Source organism: Saccopteryx bilineata, chromosome 5 (genome assembly GCF_036850765.1).
Source record: "Saccopteryx bilineata isolate mSacBil1 chromosome 5, mSacBil1_pri_phased_curated, whole genome shotgun sequence".
NCBI lineage: Eukaryota > Metazoa > Chordata > Mammalia > Chiroptera > Emballonuridae > Saccopteryx > Saccopteryx bilineata.
Genome location: NC_089494.1, coordinates 208643938 through 208666334, shown reverse-complemented (window position 1 = coordinate 208666334; position 22397 = coordinate 208643938). Strand labels below are relative to the sequence as shown.

The 22397-nt window shown below is 43.3% G+C and overlaps 1 protein-coding gene across 1 annotated transcript in view; it reads left to right on the top strand.

Annotated features, from left to right (window-relative positions):
- The window catches only part of PARM1 (prostate androgen-regulated mucin-like protein 1), a 106772-nt gene that overhangs the window by 54107 nt on the left and 30268 nt on the right, over positions 1-22397 (top strand). Inside the window, exon 2 of the mRNA XM_066279244.1 lies at positions 9207-9902. Coding sequence (XP_066135341.1) covers positions 9207-9902 — 696 coding nt within the window. The remainder of the gene's footprint in view (positions 1-9206; positions 9903-22397) is intronic.

Here is a 22397-nt window from a genome sequence, read left to right as displayed (position 1 = left end):
TTTGCTCCAATGGAGCCTTGGCTGCGGGAGGGGAAGAGAGAGACAGAGAGGAAGGAGAGGAGGAGGGGTAGAGAAGCAGATGGGCACTTCTCCTGTGTGCCCTGGCCAGGAATCGAACCCGGGACTCCTGCATGCCAGGCAGACGCTCTACCGCTGAACCAACCGGCCAGGGCCCAAACATTATTCTTTTACTAGCCTTTGCAGCACCCACAGGAGCCTGGCACTACCGTTAGTCCGGGTTTTATGGGCAGAGAAACTGAGCCATACAGCAGGCCTGCAGGTTCTGATTCAGCAGCTGGAACCCAGAGCACTTTTCCTCTTTTTGGACTAGAATTGTATCTCATTACCATGAACAAAATACTCGGGAGAATATGGCTTTTCTACATCAAACAAGTATCCTCTGAAACACAGTTTGATGGCTTTGGGGCATACATACTCTGTCTAGACACATGATAGCTTTCAAATACCTTATGGCTGGACCAGACTGATTAGTAATGGTTTTGCAGATGTTAGATAAACCTTCTGGAGTGTTGGGAACCCTTAGCAGTCCCAACCCAACCAAAGGCAACATCGGGGATTTTTATAAGTGTTGGGGGCCAAACATATCTTCACTCAACCTAAAGAATACTAAGACCTAGCTTTGATATTAAAATATATATATTATTTTAAGATTTTTTTTTTTACTCCCTTTCTCTCTCATAAATTCTTGCTGAATTAGCCCATTTATTGCAGGGATGGTAAATTCAGCCTATGTTCGAGACAACTGGATGATAGTCGGCATTTTAAGAGGTGGTGACTCTGGTCTGTATCGTGCGCAGAAGTAGGAAATCCCTGTAGTCTCCAAAGCAGAAACGAGCAAGCAAACATAGCAATAGTTTGTTTAGAGACTTGTCCCAAATTTTACATTAGCTGGTGGTTTTTACGGGACTTCCTAACAAAGAAAGGGAAGGTGCACTTCTGCCATCATTCCCCAGCATATAAACCAGAGAACAGTTTTGTTTTCCAAAGGGTAGAACATCTATGTTTTTACTTGATGAAAAGTTATTGAGTAAGTTCTCTGTGCCAGGGATTAAGACACAAAAAAATCAAGACACAGTTCCTATTGTTAGGGCTCCCAGCCAAATAGGAGACAAGCATGGAGAGAAATTACAGCTCAGTGTAATGCCTGCTACTTTATATGAAGGGCTGTGGCCACACAAAGGAGAATTCTGTGTCAAGTCACAGAATACTCATAGAGGAGGTAAGGCTCTAGCGTTCTCATGAGTGCGGTGGCGAGAGGGGAGTCGGTAGCAAGAACAGCAGGTGCAAAGGCAAGGAATATTAGAACAGACACAGACAGGAACACACAGTGACTCAGATCACTAAGATCGCAAAGCTCAAGAGGGAATGGGGTCAAGGGGTATAGCAAAGTGTTATGTGCTATGACAGGATCCTCAAGATTTATTCATAGGACATTAGGGAGCCTGTTGCCGGATTAAAGGGAAATAAAGGGGTTCGATATAGTCAGATAACTTTTTTAAAAAATCACTAGTGGTCCACACTAGAGAATTTATTAGGGCAGATTGAGAAAAACTGGTGATTGCCTTAGAAGCATGGGGCCTAGGCTTCAAAAACACCTTTGCATTTTCCAGTACAATATAATAGAGTGCTGAACAAGTTAGCCTGGAACTAGACAGTTTCAGGTTCAAGCCTCAGCTATGCCATATAGTAGCTGTGTGGTCTTGAGAGAGTTACTTAACTTTTCTGAGCCTGTTTCATCCTGTGAAACCAAGATAGTAATGATTATTATGATTAAATGAGACAATGCTGGTAAAGTGCTCAGCACTGCGCCCTACATAAAGCACTTGGCACTTAGCAATAAGAATACATGCTGAGCAGATTCCTAGGCCCTGTTCCACATGAGCCCTAGAGCCTGCAGAGGGAGGCATGCATTAAACCAGAGGTTCCCAAACTTTTTACACAGGGGTCCAGTTCACTGTCCCTCAGACCATTAGAGGGCTGGACTATAAAAAAAAACAAAACTAGGAACAAATCCCTATGCACACTGCACATATCTTATTTTAAAGTAAAAAAACAAAACGGGAACAAATACAATATTTAAAATAAAGAACAAGTAAATTTAAATCAACAAACTGACCAGTATTTCAATGGGAACTATGCTCCTCTCACTGACCGCCAATGAAAGAGGTGCCCCTTCCAGAAGTGCAGCGGGGGCCAGATAAATGGCCTCAGGGGGCCACATGCGGCCCGCGGGCCGTAGTTTGGGGACCCCTGCATTAAACAAAGCTTCCCATAAGCAGTTACACAGCTACATGTCAGTTTTAGTGCTGCGGAGTTGCACAGTATGCTTTAAGCACAGAAGGGGCTGAGGGCAAGGGGAGTGGACATAGCAAGAATATCAGCAAAGGCCCTTAAGCTAACACTGGAAGGATAACCAGAAATAACTTGGGCAGAGAGAAGAGAGGGTTGTTTAGGCAGAAGGAATAAAGGAAAGAGCCTGGTGTGTTTGAGGACCTGATTGGGAGCAAGGCTAGGCATGCAGACTGGGGATGGATTACAGGGGCCTGCTAAACTTTGGTGAGGACTTGTGATCTTATCCTCAGTGCAGGAAGAAGCCAGTACAGGCCTCCTTTCCTCCCACAGCCCTCACAGGGGAGCGATACAGTCCAGTTGGCCTTTCAAGAAGCACCCGGGGGTGGCTGTGTGGAGTAACCGTTAGTAATTACTTAGCACGCAGACATTCAGCAGCCATGGGCCTCTGCCAGGCTGGCCTGGCATGATCCGCTGAGACCACGGGCAACACTCTGGCTGACTTGGCAGCAACAGAGGAGGCCTTGACTGCGTTTTGATCGAGTTTCAGTGAATTTGCCAAAGCTTTGTCACATGTTTTTTTAGGTACTTGACAAGCCAAGGACAGGAAAGGACGCTGGGGATGGAGGGGAGGAGGGAGAGAACAGATGAGAACAGCACAGGTAATCAGGCTGCCTGGGACTCCATGCCGCTGCTCATGAAACCCAGGAAAAGGTGACAGTTCAGGGCACTCACGGTCCACTGGCTTTCCATGTTGCAGACTCATATTCCTGACAGCCATTCAGTCCAAGAACACATGTGCAAAATGCAGAGCTGCTACCTGAGGACGCCTGTAACTCCTCTCGGGACTGGGAGCACTCCCCTGCCCATCTCAGCCACCCCCACCCCTGAGCCCTCCTCCTAGCAGGGCAAGAATACAGGGATCAAGTCAGACACAGTTTTTGTATTTCAGAGAGATGTAAGCTATGATATTGGTTCCTCCCTTAAAGGACCATATACAGGAGAGTGAATAATTTTCTCTACAACTACAAATCTGCTTTTCTTTGGAACAACAAACAGTCTGTCAGCTGTTCTTGTCATGTAAAAGCTGACCAAACTTCGGGAAAGACAGTCATTTGTAAACTTACAGGGAGGAACTTCAGATTTAGTTGGCCATCCTGCCCCTTGACCTCTCATTTGGCCCACATCTAGGAGATTTCTTTCCTTGAGTCAGTCTATTTCAGGACTACGAGCCTGTCAGGGTCAGCCATATCTGGCAACACCTCTCTGTTTTGGAACAATGCTCATTCACCTTTAATTTAGAGGTGAATGAGTTCAATTCCTTCATTTTATTTCTACTACGATTTCCTCAAATATTAGAACTAATTTTTTTCTTCAAAGGAAAGTGACTACACTTTGGGTGGGAAGGTGTATGGTGTACTACGTTATTTTAACTTCAGTGGCCCAGCCTCATGAGAGCTCCTCTTTGCTCACTCGATGATGATAATTGTCACAGTATGTTCTACCAGCCTTCGCAAGCCCAGGGCATGGTGTGGGGGCGGGGTCAGAGGATGGGATTTCTAGTTCTGACCCTGTTCCAACACAATTTTTTCCAGCTAATATCACCCAGTTCTTCCTCTTAGATGCATAAGTTCGATCACAGCACCTCCCCTTTCTTTATCTGTCTCCTCATTTATCCAGTGAGGAGCTGTACTCACTCATCACTTAGGCCCTCTTTAGCTCTAATTTTTTTTTTAATCCTTAAGCAATATATACATCCTTAGCTGTTTGACTTACTCAGTTTGGTATTCCTGTAAAAATGCAAGTCCTACATATGAGAAAGCAGAAATATTTCCTCAGTGACTCTGAATGTTTAAACCCTAATCCCCAATATGCTGGCATTCGGAGATGGGGCTTTAGGGAAATAATTAGGGTTATATGAAGTTATGAGGGTGGGTCCTTCATGACAAGATCAGTGTCCTTATAAGAATAGACACCAGAGAGCCTGCATACTCTCTTTCCCTCTCTCCTTCCCTCCATCCCTTCCTCTTTCTCCAAACACACACAAGGAAAGGTGGTCCCACATGAGAACACAGCTAGAAGGCAACCAGAAGGTACCCAACCACCTGCAAGGAAGGAAGAGAGCTCTCACCAGAAACTGAATTGGCCCATACTTTGCTTGGACTGCCAGCCTCCAAACTGTGAGAAGTAAATTTCTGATGTTAAAACCATCCAGTCTACAGTATTTTATTCTAGTGACCTGAGGAACAGCAAGCATTCTCTAGGATAGTTGTGATGCCTGAGCCTTGGATATTTTCATGCTAAAAGAAGACCACCCTAAGGTCCTGGCCAGTTGGCTCAGTCGTAGAGCGTTGGCCTGGCGTGCAGGAGTCCTGGGTTCAATTCCCGGCCAGGGCACACAGGAGAAGCGCCCATCTGCTTCTCCACCCCTCCCCCTCTCCTTCCTCTTTGTCTCTCTCTTCCCCTCCTGCAACCAAGGCTTCATTGGAGCAAAGTTGGCCCGGGCGCTGAGGATGGCTCTGTGGCCTCTGCCTCAGGTGCTAGAATGGCTCTGATTGTGACAGAGTGATGCCCCAGATGGGAAGAGCATCATCCCGCGGTGGGCATGCCGGGAGGATCCCAGATGGGCGCATGCGGGAGTCTGTCTGACTGCCTCCCCATTTCCGGCTTCAGAAAAATACAAAAAAAAAAAAAAAAGAAGACTACCCTCATGCAGGCAGAACAACATGGAGGGTACCATCAAATAAGGCAAAGCAGAAGCTTTTATGTTTTTAACGTTTAATCAAACATTAAGGTTTAATGTTAATTGTTCAAGTGAAGATAACTAGTATCGTTACATGATTTCATGGATGGTTGTTTTGTTAGGTATAGGGATTGTCTGAACTACTTATGTAAAGTATTTTAAATAACTACTCAGTAGGTAGCCACGGGCACTGAATGCCCTCTTCCAGTCCTCTTTGGGGTAGGAAGGGTAGGAGTTATACAAGTGTATCAGTCAGAATTAAACAAGAAAACGAATGTCCTCTGCAACAAAACCAATTCCTCAAGCATGTCGTTTTTAGCACTATCATAATTTCCATGGTGTAGCTTTTAGCTCCACTGGAAATGACAATGCAAGTGTCACTCTGAATATGATATATCTGAAGTGGCATATAGTGTGTTCTCATTCTTGTAGAACTGCCTCAAATGTATTCTCTTCTGTGACTTTTCTGAATGTCATTAGAAAATAACATTTGTATATGTTTATGTTCCGAGGTCCTCATACAGAATATATTCATCTTTCCTCTGAGCTTCTATTGCAACTTACTTTGACTTCCATCAGAATTTATCATATTATATTATAGGAAGATGGTGTCCTTTCTGTCCTGTTAGACAGTGAACTCTCTCAGGGCAAGGTCATGGACATAGAAGCTACTCAATAAAAATTGAAAGAATGAATGAATGAATGCTTCTTTGTGTATACTCATTCTTCATTTATCCCAGACTTCCAAAGATGGACTCAGGTACCAGACTGAGGCTCTCTCTGCCTCCATCTGCCCATAATTATATGATACTATGAACAATAGTAAACATTGTCATTTTGTTTTTCTGGCCTCAGAATCTTAAGTGAGCCACGAAAGCTACTGAGATGCAGAGCCAGTAACTTCTAAAGGTCACATGTAAAGATATATGTGACCTTATTATTTAAAAAATATTTGTCCCAACTGTTGTTTTGTCCATATTTTAAAAAGTTCTTGATCTATATTCATCCTGAGATCGTTGACATCATAGCAACATGTCTATTATGACATCATAGCAATATTAGGCTATTATATGGCCTAATGTGAGAGAACTACTCTCATGTTTACTAGAGATTGACTCTCTTCCTGTTATGGTCTTGATCAATTCTTTTTAAATAAAAGAAAACCAATTATTTTGATAACAATCCAAATGCTAAATTTAGTTAAATAATGAGAAAACTATGATTTCAAGATAGGGTCGGTAGCAGAACGTTCCATCAGCTACTGGATCTATTGTGTGGCAGAATGAAGAAGGAAACAGTTTTATCCCAAGTGCCTGAATGCCCCCGGTACATTTTTTCTCCCTTCTGTGCTGGAATCTAGCCCATGTTTTTATTCCTTATAAATCTTGATCATGGCTGGCCATGCCCTGTGTGCTACCCCCATGGAAATCTCTCCAGAATATGGAGAATTAAATAGCCTAAGACCTAAAAAAACAGCAAGCATAGGGATATATGTCATGGTAGAATGTCACAGAATGAGGTTGACACTTTAAGCAAGGTTCTTAACCTCAGATAACACCAGGTAGGCAGCTGAGCAGGTGTGATGGATGTGGCCATGCTAAGCAGTACATAGAAGAGACTAGAGACATTCTAGTGTTTTTTAATAAAGTTCTTAATTTATTTTTCTTACTTCCCTTCTTCCCTTCCTTCCTTCTTTTCTTCCTTTTTTCCTTCTTTTCCTTCTTTCCTTTTTTCCTGCCACAGTACTTACAGAGTACTTGCTATGATCTAGGTACTGCCCTAGGCTTGGGGGAAACAGCAGTGAATAAAACAGGTCCCTGCACCCTATGGAGCTTACCCTCTGGTAGAATAAAAGAGATAATACACAAGTAAATAAATAAATTGGGATTTCAGAAATAAACTATTTTATGAAAAAAAAAACAAAAATGAGCAAAGAGTATGGCCATACTTTAAAAAAGTAAACATAGAATTACCATATAATCCACCACTTCCACTGCTGGGTGTATACCCAAAAGAATTGAAAACAGAGTCTCAAATCAATATCTGCACACTCAGATTCCTATCAACAATTATTCATAATAGCCCAAAGGTAGGAGCAACCCATCAAAATCCATCAATGAATGAATGGATAAACAAAATGTGGTCTATACATACGATAGAATATTATTCAACTTTAAAAAGGAAGGAAATTCTGACACACGCTATAACATGGATAAACCTTGAAGACATTAGGCTAAGTGAAATAAGCCAGTCACTAAAGGGCAAATGCTGTATGAATCTATTTACATGGTTGCTTGGAGCAGTCACAGTCATAGAGACAGAAAGCGGAACAGTGGTTTTCAGGGAGTGTGGAAAAGGAAGAATGGATTTTGTTTAATGGGTACAGAGTTTTGGGGGGAGGATGAAGAGGTTCTGGAGATGGATGGTGGTGATGGTTGAACAATAATATGAAGATAATTATGTCACTGAACTGTATGTACACTTAACAATGGTTAAAATGGTAAACATTATGTATACTTTAACATGAGACAACACAGAAGATAACTTTGGGATTTGGTCTAACTGCAACAGAATGCCTTTGAGCAGGGGTCTCAAACTCAACTCAGCATGTGGGCCGCAGAGCAAGATCACAGCCGATCGGTGGGCCGCACTAGGTCTACAAAAGGCAACTGTTATGCAACACTTTTCTCACTGCAGTTGAAAACAAAAAAAAATCAGTACAACAAGCACAATCGTACATGCAGTTTACTCAGTGTCACAAAACGACCAGAAACTGTAGTTCGCATCACAACTGCTGTTAACTAAGCTAATATCTAGCTAGGATGCTAGAGAAATGAAAAATACAAGTAGGCCCCTAGGCTTACTTAATTTTATCCAAAATATTTTGAACTTCGTGGATTAGTCTGCGGGCCGCACAAAATTGTTCGGCGGGCCACATGCGACCCGCAGGCCGCGAGTTTGAGACCCCTGCCTTTGAGGAATTTGGGGCAGTTAAAGAATATGATCTTATTTACCAGTTTGAAAGATTGTACTGGCTGCTATGTGAAAAGGAGACTGAAAGGATGGAAATCTGAAAGCCAGAAGACCTATTCAGAGACTACGGCAATTGTGTAGGCGAGTGACTGGTGGCTCAGGCGATGCAGAGATGAGGGGGCAGTGATGAAAAGTATTTGCAGATGGATTCGATGTGGGGTGTGAGAGCTGATGTCTCAGATTTTTACCTAAGCAGCAGAGTGAACTGAGATGGAAATGACTAGGGGGAAAGCTTGATGGGGAATGGGAAGGGGCATGAGGAGCAATCAAAAGATGTTTTACATAAAAAAATGAAATTATAAACCCCATATCTAGCACAGTGCTAGCACATACAAACCATTTATTAAATAGCTGAATGAATGAGTGAAACTGATTGGGTAAATGGAGAGAAGAAGGAAGGAAAAAAGAAAACTAATTCTAAATTTTACAAAATATGAAGGACTTTTTGCAAAATGATATGACCCTAAAGATCCCAGGCTAAAATTTGGAAGAAATGGGTTCCGGTTTCAGAAAATATATCTATACCTCAGAGCCTCCTCTCAGCTTTTTTTCTGGAACCTCCTGCCTGTTCTCCTCTGCAGGGAATATGCTCACATCTGTATTCATCCCAGCCAGCAAGCCTATAGGCCTTGTATCCCTATTTGTAAAAACAGAGCTCACAACCCCAGGGCAAGGAAACAGCCAATCAGGAAGCTCCTCCAGCTTTCCACTCACCAACCCTGCCTTCCCCAACCCAGCACACACCCTAGGCATCCCTCTGACATGCGGACCAAGGCCCTCAGCAGACCAGACTAATTCCCATAGAGTCAGTCCCTCAGAGCGTCTCACTTTTTAAGGGCAAGGTTTGAAGCAAGCAGGAGACAAGATTAGTTCATTCTACAGATGGGCCAAACTTGCTTTGACTGACCCACTAATTGCTTTCACTAAGCCTCCAGGCTGGTTTCTACTGATAGTCAGGAAGGAAGGGGAGAGCAATTAGTGGGAAGAAAATATTTAAAAGTCACCCTCACAATTGAGGAGACACAATGCTCAATGAGAAAGACTTATAAAAATACTGCTGAACCAGCCTTGCCTCTGGGGTTTCCACACACTAACCACTTCTGTGCTGGCTCTTCCACAGGACTGAGGGTGCAGAGCGTGCCTACGTCAGCCCCCCTGCCTGTTTCTCTTCCGGGAAAGATTATCTCGCCAACGACCTCCTGGACGCGCTCTCCACAAAGCCCTTCTGCCTCCGCTATCAGTGGCACGCCCGGCAACTCGGTGCCCCCAGTCACAGTGTCATCTGTGCAGACATCTATACTCCCCAAGAATGTTTCCACAGAGCCCAGAGATCAGGAGACCACCTTGACTTGGGAAAGCAAAAACACAGAGATCTTATCAACAAGCAGTGGGGTCCACTTAACAGCCACGCCCACAGAGCTCAGCTCAGCCACTCCAGCCGCAAGTGTGCCAGCGACAGGGTCGAAGTTCGTCACCGAGTCTCCTGCATTCACCTCCCCACAGGCTCCAACTTCTTCCCCCCCAACCCTATCAACCTCACCACCAGAGGTTTCTTCTGTCCCTGACAGCACCAACCACAACTCCACGGAGACCAGCACCGAAACCACAGGGGCCCCAACCACACCAGAGTCCCCAGCACAGGAGCCCAGCTCTGGCCAGACCCCCACTTCACATGTCACATCGGAACTGGTTCCTATGGAAACAACGCCCCAGACAACTGTGCCAGCCAAAGTGACCTGTATTCTGGTAGATATTGAAACCACCACTGCCTCCCCCAGGGTCATCATGCAGGAAGTGGAGCACGCGCTAAGTTCAGGTGAGTTTCCGCTAGAACGCTGCTAGCATCTTGACTACATGCAGACGTTAGGAAAGCAGTTCAGTTCACCAAACACAATTAATCGACTTCGAATTCTGAAGTGTAACACCTGAGCTGGAGTATAATTCACAAGAATTTCACAAGAGTGCAAACTTTATTGATAGTCACTCAGTAATTTCTTTATAATATTTCATTCATGTGGCCAATTGCCAACTTGATGATTTGTCTTTACATAGGTCACAGGAATGTAAATGAATGAGATTATGTAAATAAAGGAATCAAGAGCATGGCTTTTGATCCTACTTCCCATGTTTCAATTCTGGCTCCTGACCTTGGGCAAGTTACTTCATCTCTTTATGCCCTATCGTCCTCCTCCGTGATGTGGGAATGAAATAGGTCCTCTGGCCTATGGTTCTTAACAGAGGTTAAATGAGATGACATATAAAGTGCTTAGAACAGTTCCTGACAGGGAGTAAGTGCTCAGGAGATGTCAGTTGTTATTGTAATTTTGCTTAGTGTACTAAGGAAGTGTTTTTGGAAACCAGTCAAAAAAAAAAGTAGGGTGGAGGTATAAGAGATCTTGTTTATTCTTTACAGTCATTGACATGTTTTATGGGAAAGACAGTAAATTTTACATTTGTTTTTATTTTCCCAGCAACCCTATGAAGTTAATATTTTTATCTTGATTTTGCAATCTTGGAAGTTATGATGGAGAGATTAAGGGTCTTCTTTGAGGTCACATGCTTCTGGCGCTAGCATGGAGACTGTAAACTTAAGAGCACCGAGCATTTAGTGGGAACATTTGGAACCTTGACTAAGAAATTGTGAAGTGAGAACAGCCAGAAGGAGAGGGGAACTTGGGACTGTAGCCCTGGGTAGTCCTGCCTGGGGGTCGTGGGGGACTGAGAGGGGAGTATTGGAGACAGACCACCTGGGATCAAAGGCATGGCTGTGAGAGAAAGTAACATCTTTTAACAAACAGTAAACAATCACTACGGATAGAAACTGTTGGACAAGGTAGGTGAGGAGAGAGATAGCTAAGATGAACAAAACATGATTCCTCATGGAAGACCTCACCATTTACTAGGGAATAAAGTCCCAAAGAATTGCAAATTCTTATTTCAAAGACCCAGTGTATCAGTGAAATTCCCAACCAAAAAGGGAGGTGCAATCAAACCAAGATAAAGGAATTAATTACAAAGGTTTGGCTAGGTACCCACAGGGGGTCATAATGGCAGAGCTGTGATGCATCAGGCCTAGGAAGAGAGAAGAGTAACCAGAACCCAGAGGAGCAAGTCTGGGAGAACAGACCACTTTGAGAGGAGCCACTAGGCGAGGTTAACCTCCTGAGAGTGATGGGAATCAGTACTGCATCCTCACTCTCCCCTTCCCTCTGACGTGCATCCGGAAGCCAGGGACAAGGAAACCCCTTGATGTGGTCCGTACAGGTGATCCCCCTGCCAGCCCAGTCAGAGGACAAGTGGAGAAGGCCGAGGAGCGGGTCTGGACAGGAGAAAAGAAAAAATCTGGCACAACAGATTCAAATGTGGTTTCCTCTGCACAACCCCCTCCCTCACTGGCACCCTGTCTCTATCTCCAGCCAGCATTTATGATGCTGCATTTCGATGTGTGCTTTCCGTCTCTGTCTGTGCCCCAAGCCCAATCACCCACCTCTGCCTGATACTTTGGGGATCCCAGCATGCAGGTAATGTCTCCAACATAGTCTAGGGACCTGGAGTAGAGTTGGTGTTGACTTGACTCAGTGTCTAAAGGACTGTCCCTAACAAAGGTGCCATCAAAGGACAGGCTCGCAGGCAGTGGCCCCATCTGTTCTCTTCCTAGTTCAGGCCTTTAGCACCACCTGTGTGCACCCCTCTTTGGATTTCTAACCCATACCCATCTCCCTTTCATCGCTCTCTGCCCACTCCAGTCTATTATTCCAGGTGGGGTGGATCCGTAGATTCTGAGCCTGGCATGCATGCATTTCCATACTGATAGATCACACTGCTTCCCACAAGTGTCCTAGTTTCATGGGCTAGAGTATCCAAAACAGTCCTGTTCCAATGTTCTGGCTCGTTTTAGACCAGGTGTCTTGATTTCCTCAGCTCTAAGCCAGCAAGGTCACAAGGCACAAAATTAGTGTCAGAGCTGGGTCATTACCCTTTATAGTTCTAGGGACTATTGCAGACAGTAGGAACTCCAGAGTAAATGAATGAAGGAATGATGAATGATTAGAGCAGGGGTCCCCAAACTTTTTACACAAGGGGCCAGTTCACTGTCCCTCAGACTGTTGGAGGGCCGGACTATAAAAAAAACTATGAACAAATCCCTATGCACACTGCACATATCTTATTTTAAAGTATAAAAACAAAACAGGAACAAATACAATATTTAAAATAAAGAACAAGTAAATTTAAATCAACAAACTGACCAGTATTTCAATGGGAACTATGCTCCTCTCACTGACCACCAATGAAAGAGGTGCTCCTTCTGGAAGTGCGGCGGGGGCCGGATAAATGGCCTCAGGGGGCTGCATTCAGCCTGCGGGCCGTAGTTTGGGGACCCCTGGATTAGAGAAAGATAAGTGAGGCACGCTGGAAGATCGCTGAGAACAGACCAGACTCCCATTTCATAGGCCAGAGAGATTTATCCCATATGCTCTAGTAAAAAAAAAAAAAAAAAAAAAAAAAAATGTGTGTGTGAGTGTGTGTGTGTATGTGTGTGGTATATTTATTGTGCATCTCTCAGGACCCTGTACTTGATGCAAAAAAGCATGAGAAGTAGAAGACCTGTCCTTTGAGGTTGCATAGTTGCAGTAGAGAGAAAGGGCCCAAATCACTCTTGTATGAATGAGAAGGAACCAAGCTGGTTAGAGGAATTTTTGAACAGATGTGATACAATCTATTCATTTCAAAAGCAAAGACATTATGTCCCAGAAGTTCAGAGTTCCTCACCAAGATCACACCACTCAGTGGCAGAACCAGGCCCAAAGCCCAGGTCCTCAAAACCACAATCATTCCAGGCCCGCTGCCCTGCTCCTCACTCACCCACACACCAGGCCGCAACGCAGGCTACTATTGGGGGATTTTTTTTTAGAGATTTTTGTGGTGCCTTAAAGTGGCAATAATATCACACTGTTGTCTAGCATCTTCTTTTATTCTTTGTGAGTTCACATAGCATATTTCTATTAATTCAAGAACGCGTTCATTCATAGTCACCACTGAGTAATTCTAAACCAAGGTTAATGCTATTGGAGTTGAATTTGACTAGAGAAATTGGAGAAGGTTCTGTGATGGTGTTGAGTTGTAGATGAAGGAAATTCAAGCATATCGAGGTGAGGAACCAGTGGCATGGCCGTCAGCACTGCGCACACTTGGCGTCAGAATGCCCCTGGCGGTCGTAAGCACCAACACTGCTTTTGTCGAGGTATCCAGTGCCCCGCAACTTTGCCAAGTTTGAGGTTAATTCTTAGGCCTGGCTTGACCTGATGTATAAACAGTGTTTGACACAGATGGTCACTTGCCCTCATCTTTAAAGCACTGTCTCCACTTGACCTCCCGGACATGTTCTCTCTTGGTTCTTCACCTACCTGGCTGACAGCTCCTTCTTCATCTCTGTTGCCTTACTCCACCCCTCATCTTTGTACACGAGGGCGCCCCAGGCTGGCACTGCCCCCCTCTCTCCCTGACCTCCCTTGTACACATGCTTTCTCTTCTCTCCACACTCACTCCTGAGATGATCTCACCCTGTCTCATGACTTCAAATGCGTTCCATATGCTGATAACTTTGACAAGTAAAACTCGACCCCTGTTTTGTTTCATTGACTAAAGACATGGATATCCTGCTGTCTGCTAACTCACCCTCCCCACGTGGGTGGCTCATAGACGTCACACACTTAATAGAAGATGAATGACTGACTTCCTCACCCCTCAGTCTGCTCCTCCCTTAGCTTTCCCTCTCTTCTTTCATTTCCTCAGGCCAAAGGCCTTGGGCTAATCCTAGACTCCTTTCTTTCTCATCCTCCACATCCAGCCCATCAGAACCCAATCTCCTCTCTCCCCTCCATCACCTCTCACGTGTGACTTTAATATTCCTGCCACTGATCTCACTACTCATCACACCCTTGCCAGAGACATCCTTTTCCAACCCGGACAGATCTATCACTTCTCAGCTCTGACACGACAGTGCCTCCCCTGAGTCAGAGCAAAGCCCAAGTCTACAGGGCTCTGCACAACCTAGACCCACACAGACTCTCTGCTCTCACTCCTTTCTTGTTTACCTGCAAACACACCAACAGCCTTACCGACTCTTGAACAGACCAAGGACACCCTTGTTTCAGGGGCTTTGTACTTACCATTTCCTGTGACTTTTTCCCCTTCAGGTCTTTAAGGGCTGTCCTTTTCATGAGTCAAGACTTTGGTTCACTGTCCTGATCCATGAAAAGGGAGCCTTTACTCACATTCCGGTCTGAAATAATACTGCCGTCACCGTTTATCCCTTTACCCTGCTTTACTTTCCTTCTATGGAAATGAGAGACATGGATATTGTCACATGCCGCTTGCTGCCAGCCGGGCCTCGAGAGCAGGGCTGCCCTGGGGGAGAATAAGCAGGTGGGAGCAGCAGTCATCCCAAAGCAGCGATCTGGAAAAACAAAGCTTTGATATTCAGTTTTCAGTTTTTGTTTTGCTTTTAAAGGAAGAGAAAGAACTGTGATGTGTTAAATGTGAGTTGTCTTATGTTATTAAATCAGGGCTCTCCATGGATGGAAACTATGAGTACGGAATGTTTCCAACTCCATGCACTAAGTCGAATGGTGCTGTGCACAATTAGGTGCTCAGCAGATGCTTCAGGGATTGACTGATGTTGCGCATCAAGTTGTATTCAAAAACTTCATCAATTCTTGCACATGTAAACTTTAAATTATAGTCACTCCACTTGTTGCAAAGTGGATATTCTCTTTCGTCTCTAAAATCCAAGTGTCTGCTGGCCCTTTTTTAAAAATTATTTTTATTTATTTATTCATTTTAGAGAAAAGAGAAGAGAGCGAGAGAGAAAGGGGGGAGGAGCAGGAAGCGTCAACTGCCACATGTGCCTTGACTGGGCAAGCCCAGGGTTTTGAACCTGTGACCTTAGCATTCCAGGTCGACGCTTGATCCACTGCACCACCACATGTCAGGCACTGTCTGCTGGTCTTATGCTATTCTATACTTTCCATTACAAAAAGGACACACAATTGTGAAAATCAGTAAAGGCCTTTGAACTTGAAATTGCTAATCGAGCCTGACCTGTGTTGGCGCAGTGGATAGAGCATTGACCTGGAAAACTGAGGTCGCCCGCTCGAAACCCTGGGCTTGCCTGGTCAAAGCACATGAGAGTTGATGTTTCTTGCTCCTCCCCCTTCTCCCCCTCTTTCTCTCTCTCTCTCTCTCTTTCCTTCCCTCTCTCTCTCTCTCTCCTCTATGAAAATTGAATAAATAAAGTCTTAAAAAAGTAAAAAATAAATAAATTGCTAATCAAGGCCCAGTAGTAATTCAGCATGAGTTCTAATAAATCCATTTATATAAAGGACACAAACAGGCATCTAGACATCTCTGTGTTCACAACTGCGAGGGACTTCCAGCGCCACATGACATCTCTTTATTCCAGATTAACTCTTGAAAATGAATATAAATTTGGAAAAAGAATTAACTCCTAGAAAAGGTGAAAATAACTTTTAAAGTGGGCATAGAAAAATTTTAGGAGTAAAAATGTGTATTATAGTACATTAATGATGATCATATGTAGATGACATACTAAAAGTATGCTAAAGGTGAAAATGATGATTTAATTAAAAAACCATAGATGAGAAGACTATGTTGAAGAATATCAATAAACATTTACTGATCAGAATCTCTTGGAATGCCCAGGATATATCAGGAAACAATAGCCTTAAAAATATTAAATCTATATTAGGCTCAGTTTTACAAATATAAATATATATCATTACACCTGCCCAGGTCTGGCCTCTTATGGTAAAAGGTGCCACTGCCTTTTCAGTTCACTGTCCTTCGCCCCCTGTGTCCTCTCCGCTGCTGAGCACTATTGATTTTGAACTCTTAGTAGTTCTCAATTCATATTCTTCTCCTCAGTTTTATCCTCATGTCAAAGCTCCAAAATCCCATAATCTCACCATGATAACTTCCTAATGCGCCCTTCATTTCCTCCCCTGCACCCATCTCCCATCTTGTCCATACTCCACATAGCAGCCAGAATGACAAACACAAATCTGATTGGGCCACGTATAACCTCACTACCACCAATATCCCAGCCTCTCGGGGGCATCCTAACCCCATTACCACCAGCATCCCAGCCCCTCGGGGGCATCCTAACCCCACTACTGCCAGTACCCCAGCTGCTCTGGGGCATCCGCATTTCTCTTAGGATGAAATACACCAACTCACAGGGCAGAGCCTCGGCCTGCCATCCTTGTCTCATCTTGCCTAAGCACCCCTCATGGTGGCTGTCTCCCAGTTCCGTGAACCAGCTGAGCTCCCTCTTGACACAAGGCCTTTCCTCATTCAACTGCTTCTACTTACAACCCACAACATACCACTTTACCTGGTTAATTCCAATTCATTCCTCAGGTCTCAGCTCAAACATTATCTGCTCAGGAAGTCTGTGCTGGGTCTTCAGTCCAGCTCTGGTTTCCCAGTTCCAACCCGTCACGATTCAATTGCATCTCTTCTTCACAGTGTGTGATTATTGATCTGCTTGTGTGGCAGCTTGTTTCATTGCTCTCTCTGCCTTTCCAGGTACCTGAAGTGAGGCCTGTCTGTTTAGGCTTACAAATATATTCCCAGTAACTAACACTGTCTAGCTCAGAGTAGGTGCTCAATAAATGTTTGATGATTAGTAAATGAATGACTTTTAATGACTAAACATCATTAGAAAACTGATTAGAATATGCCTGATTCCATATCCAGACTATCATAGACCATAAATTCACATATTTCCTTAGCTCCATAAATCCTGACCTTTGAATTAAGAATGAAGAAAAATTGAACACCTTCACCTGTTGTGTTAATATGTTTAGGCTGTTATAACAAAAATATAATAGACGGGGTGATTTAAACAATAGAAACTTCTTTCTCACAGTTCTGGAGGCTGGGAAGTTCAAGTTCAAGGAACTGCAGATTCAGCATTTGGTGAGGGCTTGCTTCCTGGTTCACATAAAGCCATATTCTCTCTGTGTCCTCACGTGGCAAAAGGGGAAAGAGAGTTCTCTGGGATCTCTCCTATAAGGGCACTAATCCCATTCATAAGGGCTCCACCCTTATGACCTATCACCTCCCAAAGCCCGCCTCCCCATACAACCCCATTGGGGGGTTAGAATTTCAACATATGAATTTGAGAGGACACGAACATTTAGTCTATAATAATACCTGTGCACACAAAGACTCTGCTCTGATAGATATCATCATCGTTACAAACTGTCTAAAGGGCTCTCTGCTGCCATTGAGGTTTCTGCCCAACCCCATTCCCTTCACATCTCTCTTTTCCCACCATGCTGATGCCTGTCTTTGGTCTCCATGGACTTAAGGGCAGACAAGTTATAAATTGTTATAAACTCTCACTCCCATTTTTTTCTTTTCTGCCTAATTCTTTAAACTTAGACTAAACCTCAAAGCTTGCTGATGCCAAGTAAACTCCTATAAGCAGCTCCAACTGTCAGATTTTATTTTAGATAAAAATTATTCTGAATTATTTTCTCCACTACTTCTTCTTTGATTTACTCTTTCTACTTAACTTAATCTGATTTTAAAGTAGTTCCAAAATATCCTTTGAAAAATATCTGTCAAGGTAATAAAATCAGCTAGTTACCATGCATGTGGTCTTCTAGAATATAATTCCCTCCAACGTATTTACAACATAAATACAGTGGAGTTTATTTGTTTCAATGTCACCTTTTATTACATTTGGAGAGTTTCTGTCTGGTAGAAGAATTTCTTTTTTCTGCTTCAAATACTTTCACCAGTTATATATGACTAAAATGATTTTGGAATGCTTCACGGAAAAAGTGAGAGTTAGCTTATAAGCACAACTAATATCATAAATGACTCTATGGCTTTTTGGCTCATTGAGAAAACTGATTAGAATAAGCCTGATTCCATATCCAGACTAAATCCTAACTGTACTGTTCTGACTCAAGAGCATGTCTTCTTAGTTACAAAATAATAACAGGAACATGAGAATGAATCAGCACCAACCCATTGTCTTTATCAGAAAAGGATCTAAAAATTCCAGCCCAGTCAGGAGCATTGTACTCAGAGAACACATAATGGATACTACATTGATATTTTCCTCAATATCCCTTATTTCTCGGGTCCCAGAAAAGAAAACTTTTGGTCAATAAGAGACATTTTATTTAACAGTATTTTGCTTTTATTATTAGACTCGTGGCCATCAGGGGTAGATCAGAGACTCAAAAATGAAGATGAACTTAGGTGAAAATTATATAATCTTAATAAGTCCGTGGAAGTGGGGCCATCAAAAACACATTGCCATATTTTTGTTTGGAAAAATTATGGGGTCTTTCAAAGCCAGGCTCTAGGAAATCAAGAATGTTACTAATAGTATGAACTTGAGCATCAGACTGCCTGATTCAGATCTCATAGATGCCATGCTGGAGGGAGACTTGGGCCATTTCATTCATCACTGGGAGTCACATTTTCCTTATCCATAAATAATAGTAATAATAGTACTGTGCTTGCCTTATAGGATTCTTGCTAGGATTAAGTGAGACAAGTGTAAAGTGTCTTATATATAAAGCACTAAATAATTATTACCTGTTATTATTATTACAACTGGGTCCCAAATTCTTAGAGTGGATACTAACAACAGTTGACTCTTATAGACATTAACCTTCTTAACTTGAAAAAAAATAGAACGTTTGTACTTTTAAGACTCCCAAAAGAATTATTACTATAAGTACTCAGTAACAAAGATCCATTTAAGCACCCTCCTAGAACACAAAGCAGAAAAGGATAGCCCAAAAATTGTGAAAGAGAAAAATAACTACGTTCATATGTGAAATAGTAATGCTCTCATGAAACTTGGGAAATCCAAAGCAAAGGGTTCAAGAGTGCTAGAGATTTCTAGCTTGAAGAAAAGAAATCTTGGTGGAGGGAGGATGCAAAGGCTGAGCTCTGGGATTTTGCCGAGGCCCCGCGTGCCCCTGAGAGTGCCCGTTAAGAGCTGGAAGTTGCCCTCTTCCCTTAACTGCCATCAAAGTTTGGGAATCGTTTTCTTTTCAGTTTTTAACTCTAAAACCATGGGGGCCTGAGTCTGAAAGAAATTAAAACTTGGTAAAATACAATATCCAGAAGCAGTTTCCTACTTGGCCTTGGTGATTAATTACATGGAGGCAAAGCTAAATGAACTAATGGTTCCACAGAGATCCCTGAGTCCTTGGGCTGCAGTAATTACATTGATGTCACTGCCCTTCGCCAAGGTGTTGGGACAGGTGATCTGAAACGGTGATTCTCTGCTCCACACACATATTCCATAAGTAAAATGATAAATTTGCACACTGTTTAACAAACAGCACGAGGACTCTGTCTCGGACTCTAGGAAGTTCCCCCTTCCTGCTTGCTTATGTCTTCCACACAAGGAAGCACCAGTGTGGAAGGACTTACTTGCTAAGCCTGGTGAACCCTGACTAAATCTCAGCCTTCACTTGTAGACTAGATGAGTCTCACCAAGGGTATATGCCAACTTGTCCCCTCAGTGTTGACTGATGCATGCCCACGCTTCATTTTCATCATTGAAATACTAAAAAGATAGAGGAGGAGGTAACAACAAAGACCAAAACCTCTTTCATTGTTCATAAAGGTGAATGGCAGCTCCTAAGGAAAGCAGTGCATGCTTCCTGTGATGCATTATTCACCCCTCAATGTCAGTCACCAAGCAATGACCAGATTTGAGATCCCCAATCTGGCTCTTAGTGCTAAAAGCCAGAGGCTACAAAAGACTGGCTTCTCACCTCCTTCTGCCCACTGCCATGGAACTAGTTGTTTTAAACTGAAAACACCCCAGGGGATTTTTTATATTATATGTAATTTCAATACTGGTTGCATTAAGGGTACTCAGAGAGCAGAGATGTAGGGATCTTTTCCCTCTTTCTGAAAGAAATATTGATGTCCTCCAACCAAGGAATTTAGATGACCTATCTTGCCACAGCCGACCCACTCACGCTGTAGATAAGAAATGCAGAGCAGGAGAGTTCTCCTCACCCAGGACAAACAATGGAGGGAAGTCTCTGTTCTTCTTTTTTCAATTATTCTCCAGAAATCTCTCCAACCCTGCCCTCCTCTCCATCCCCCGGAGACCTGGGCTGATACAGAGTTGAGATTCCCACCCGTGTCAACGTGTGCTTCTCTTAGCCCAGTGGAAGTTATCATTCAGCACAGGCTGAATTATATTCAATATATAAAGTAAATTTTAAATGGTTACGATAGGGTTACAATGGCAGGCACTGTAGTTCTGTCCTACCAGAGAGAGAAGAGAAGGGCAGAAACTGATGTGGAGCATGTTGAAGTACAGACTTTTAACATCGTGGATCTAGAAATGAAGTCTTTGTTTATGTCTGCTCTGCTACTCCTGGGAATGGCTGAATCAGAACAGCTGTCCCTCCTGCATCACACTTCCTTTGGCCTTCATCGAGAAGCAGGACTCATGAAGCAGCCACATTCCCTGGAGCAGTGGCAGGTGTTGACACCGGTGCTGTTGTTCCACCTCCTGCCCTCTGATCTTCCTCACCTCTTCCAAGGGCTCTGAGGGTAGCTGACTTACCCCAGCCCAGCTTCTCACCGCCACCCTGTACCCTGTATGAATCTGGTTTTCCCGGAAATGGTATTGTCAGAAGTATGGTTTAAGTCCCTACATGGGTTGTACGCAAGATGATTAATCTTGTTTATGCTAATAAAAACAGTTTTATTTTCATGTGAATTTGAGAAAAGAATAAAAAACACAGTGACTTCATGATTTCATAGTTTAGGGTGAAGCTATATGTAGTAATTATCTAAAGGAAAAAAAATGACTTGATTTAAAGACAGACATTAAGAAAATGAGAGCTTTGGCCAGTTGGCTCAGCAGTAGAGTGTTGGCCCAGCATGCGAAAGTCCCGGGTTCGATTCCTGGTAAGGGCACACAGGAGAAGTGACCATCTGTTTTTCTACCCTTCTCTCCCCCTTCTTTCTCTCTCTCTTTCCCCCTTCTGCAGCCATGGCTCAAATGGTTCAAGCAGGTTGGCCCTGGGCACTGAGGATGGCTCCATGGCCTCGCCTCAGGTGCTGAAGTGGCTTGGTTGCTGAGCAGTGGAGCAATGGCCCCAGATGGGCAAAGCATCACCCTGTAAGGGGCTTAACAGGTGGATCCCAGTCAGGGCCCTTGTTGGAGTCTCTCTCTCTGCCTCCCTGCCTCTCACTTAATAAAGGAAGGAATGGAGAAAGGAAGGAAGGAAGGAAGGAAGGAAGGAAGGAAGGAAGGAAGGAAGGAAGGAAGAAAGAAAGAAAGAAAGAAAGAAAGAAAGAAAGAAAGAAAGAAAGAAAGAAAGAAAGAAAGAAAGAAAGAAAGAAAAGAGTATAGGTGGTGTGGACATGACAAAAACCATAAGTGATATAAAGATGTTGGAACTTTGGAAACATTGCCTTGAAGTTGAGGCGAGCATCTTGTCCTTGTTTATTGCCTCAGCTACCAAGGTTTTAAGGATTTTACTTGGGATGAGACCAAGGGCTAGAGAATTTAAAAAGATGCAAACCAAGTATCAAAAGGTCTGAGTTTTTGTCCCAGCTCTGTCACTAATAAACTCTAATCTCAACCAAATATTTTGATTTCTATAGGCTTCCATTTTATCATCTGTAAAATGAAGAGGTTAGATTCAATGAACCTTCTTAGAATTTTCTTTCAACAATAAAATTACATTATTCCATTGGTTATAATCTTGCCGAAAGTGAAACTTGAACTTGAGATCCTCACTCATTTCTAATACCCAGGTTGGCTCAAATCTCCTGTGGATTCAAGGTTCTTTCCTGACTCCAGAGTTTTTATGGGTAAGAGGTGCCCAGAGCTTAAGTAGGGCCTTTATATGGCACTCATGATGCAAAGCATTTTAAATACATTTGTAAAAAGCACTGTACGAGGAAGCAAGTGTTTCATCAAGTTCAGCACACAGTAAACGTCAGCTCTGTAAATGATTGAATAAATCCCCACTTACAGGTGGAGATAGGGACCCAGATGAGGCCATGGAGGCCAGGAAGTACAGAGTGACTTTCCCAAGACTCTTCCATTAGTGTGTTTATTAGGCCAGTTCTTCCTGCCAGCCAGGTCTTCTCATCACAGAAAGTAGAAAAACATAGGTTTGGGGGATCCAGCTACCATGGTTGTATCCCATTTCTGTCACTTACCAGGTGAGCAGATTTTTTTAATTGCTTTATTTTCTAAACTTTTAATCAGCTC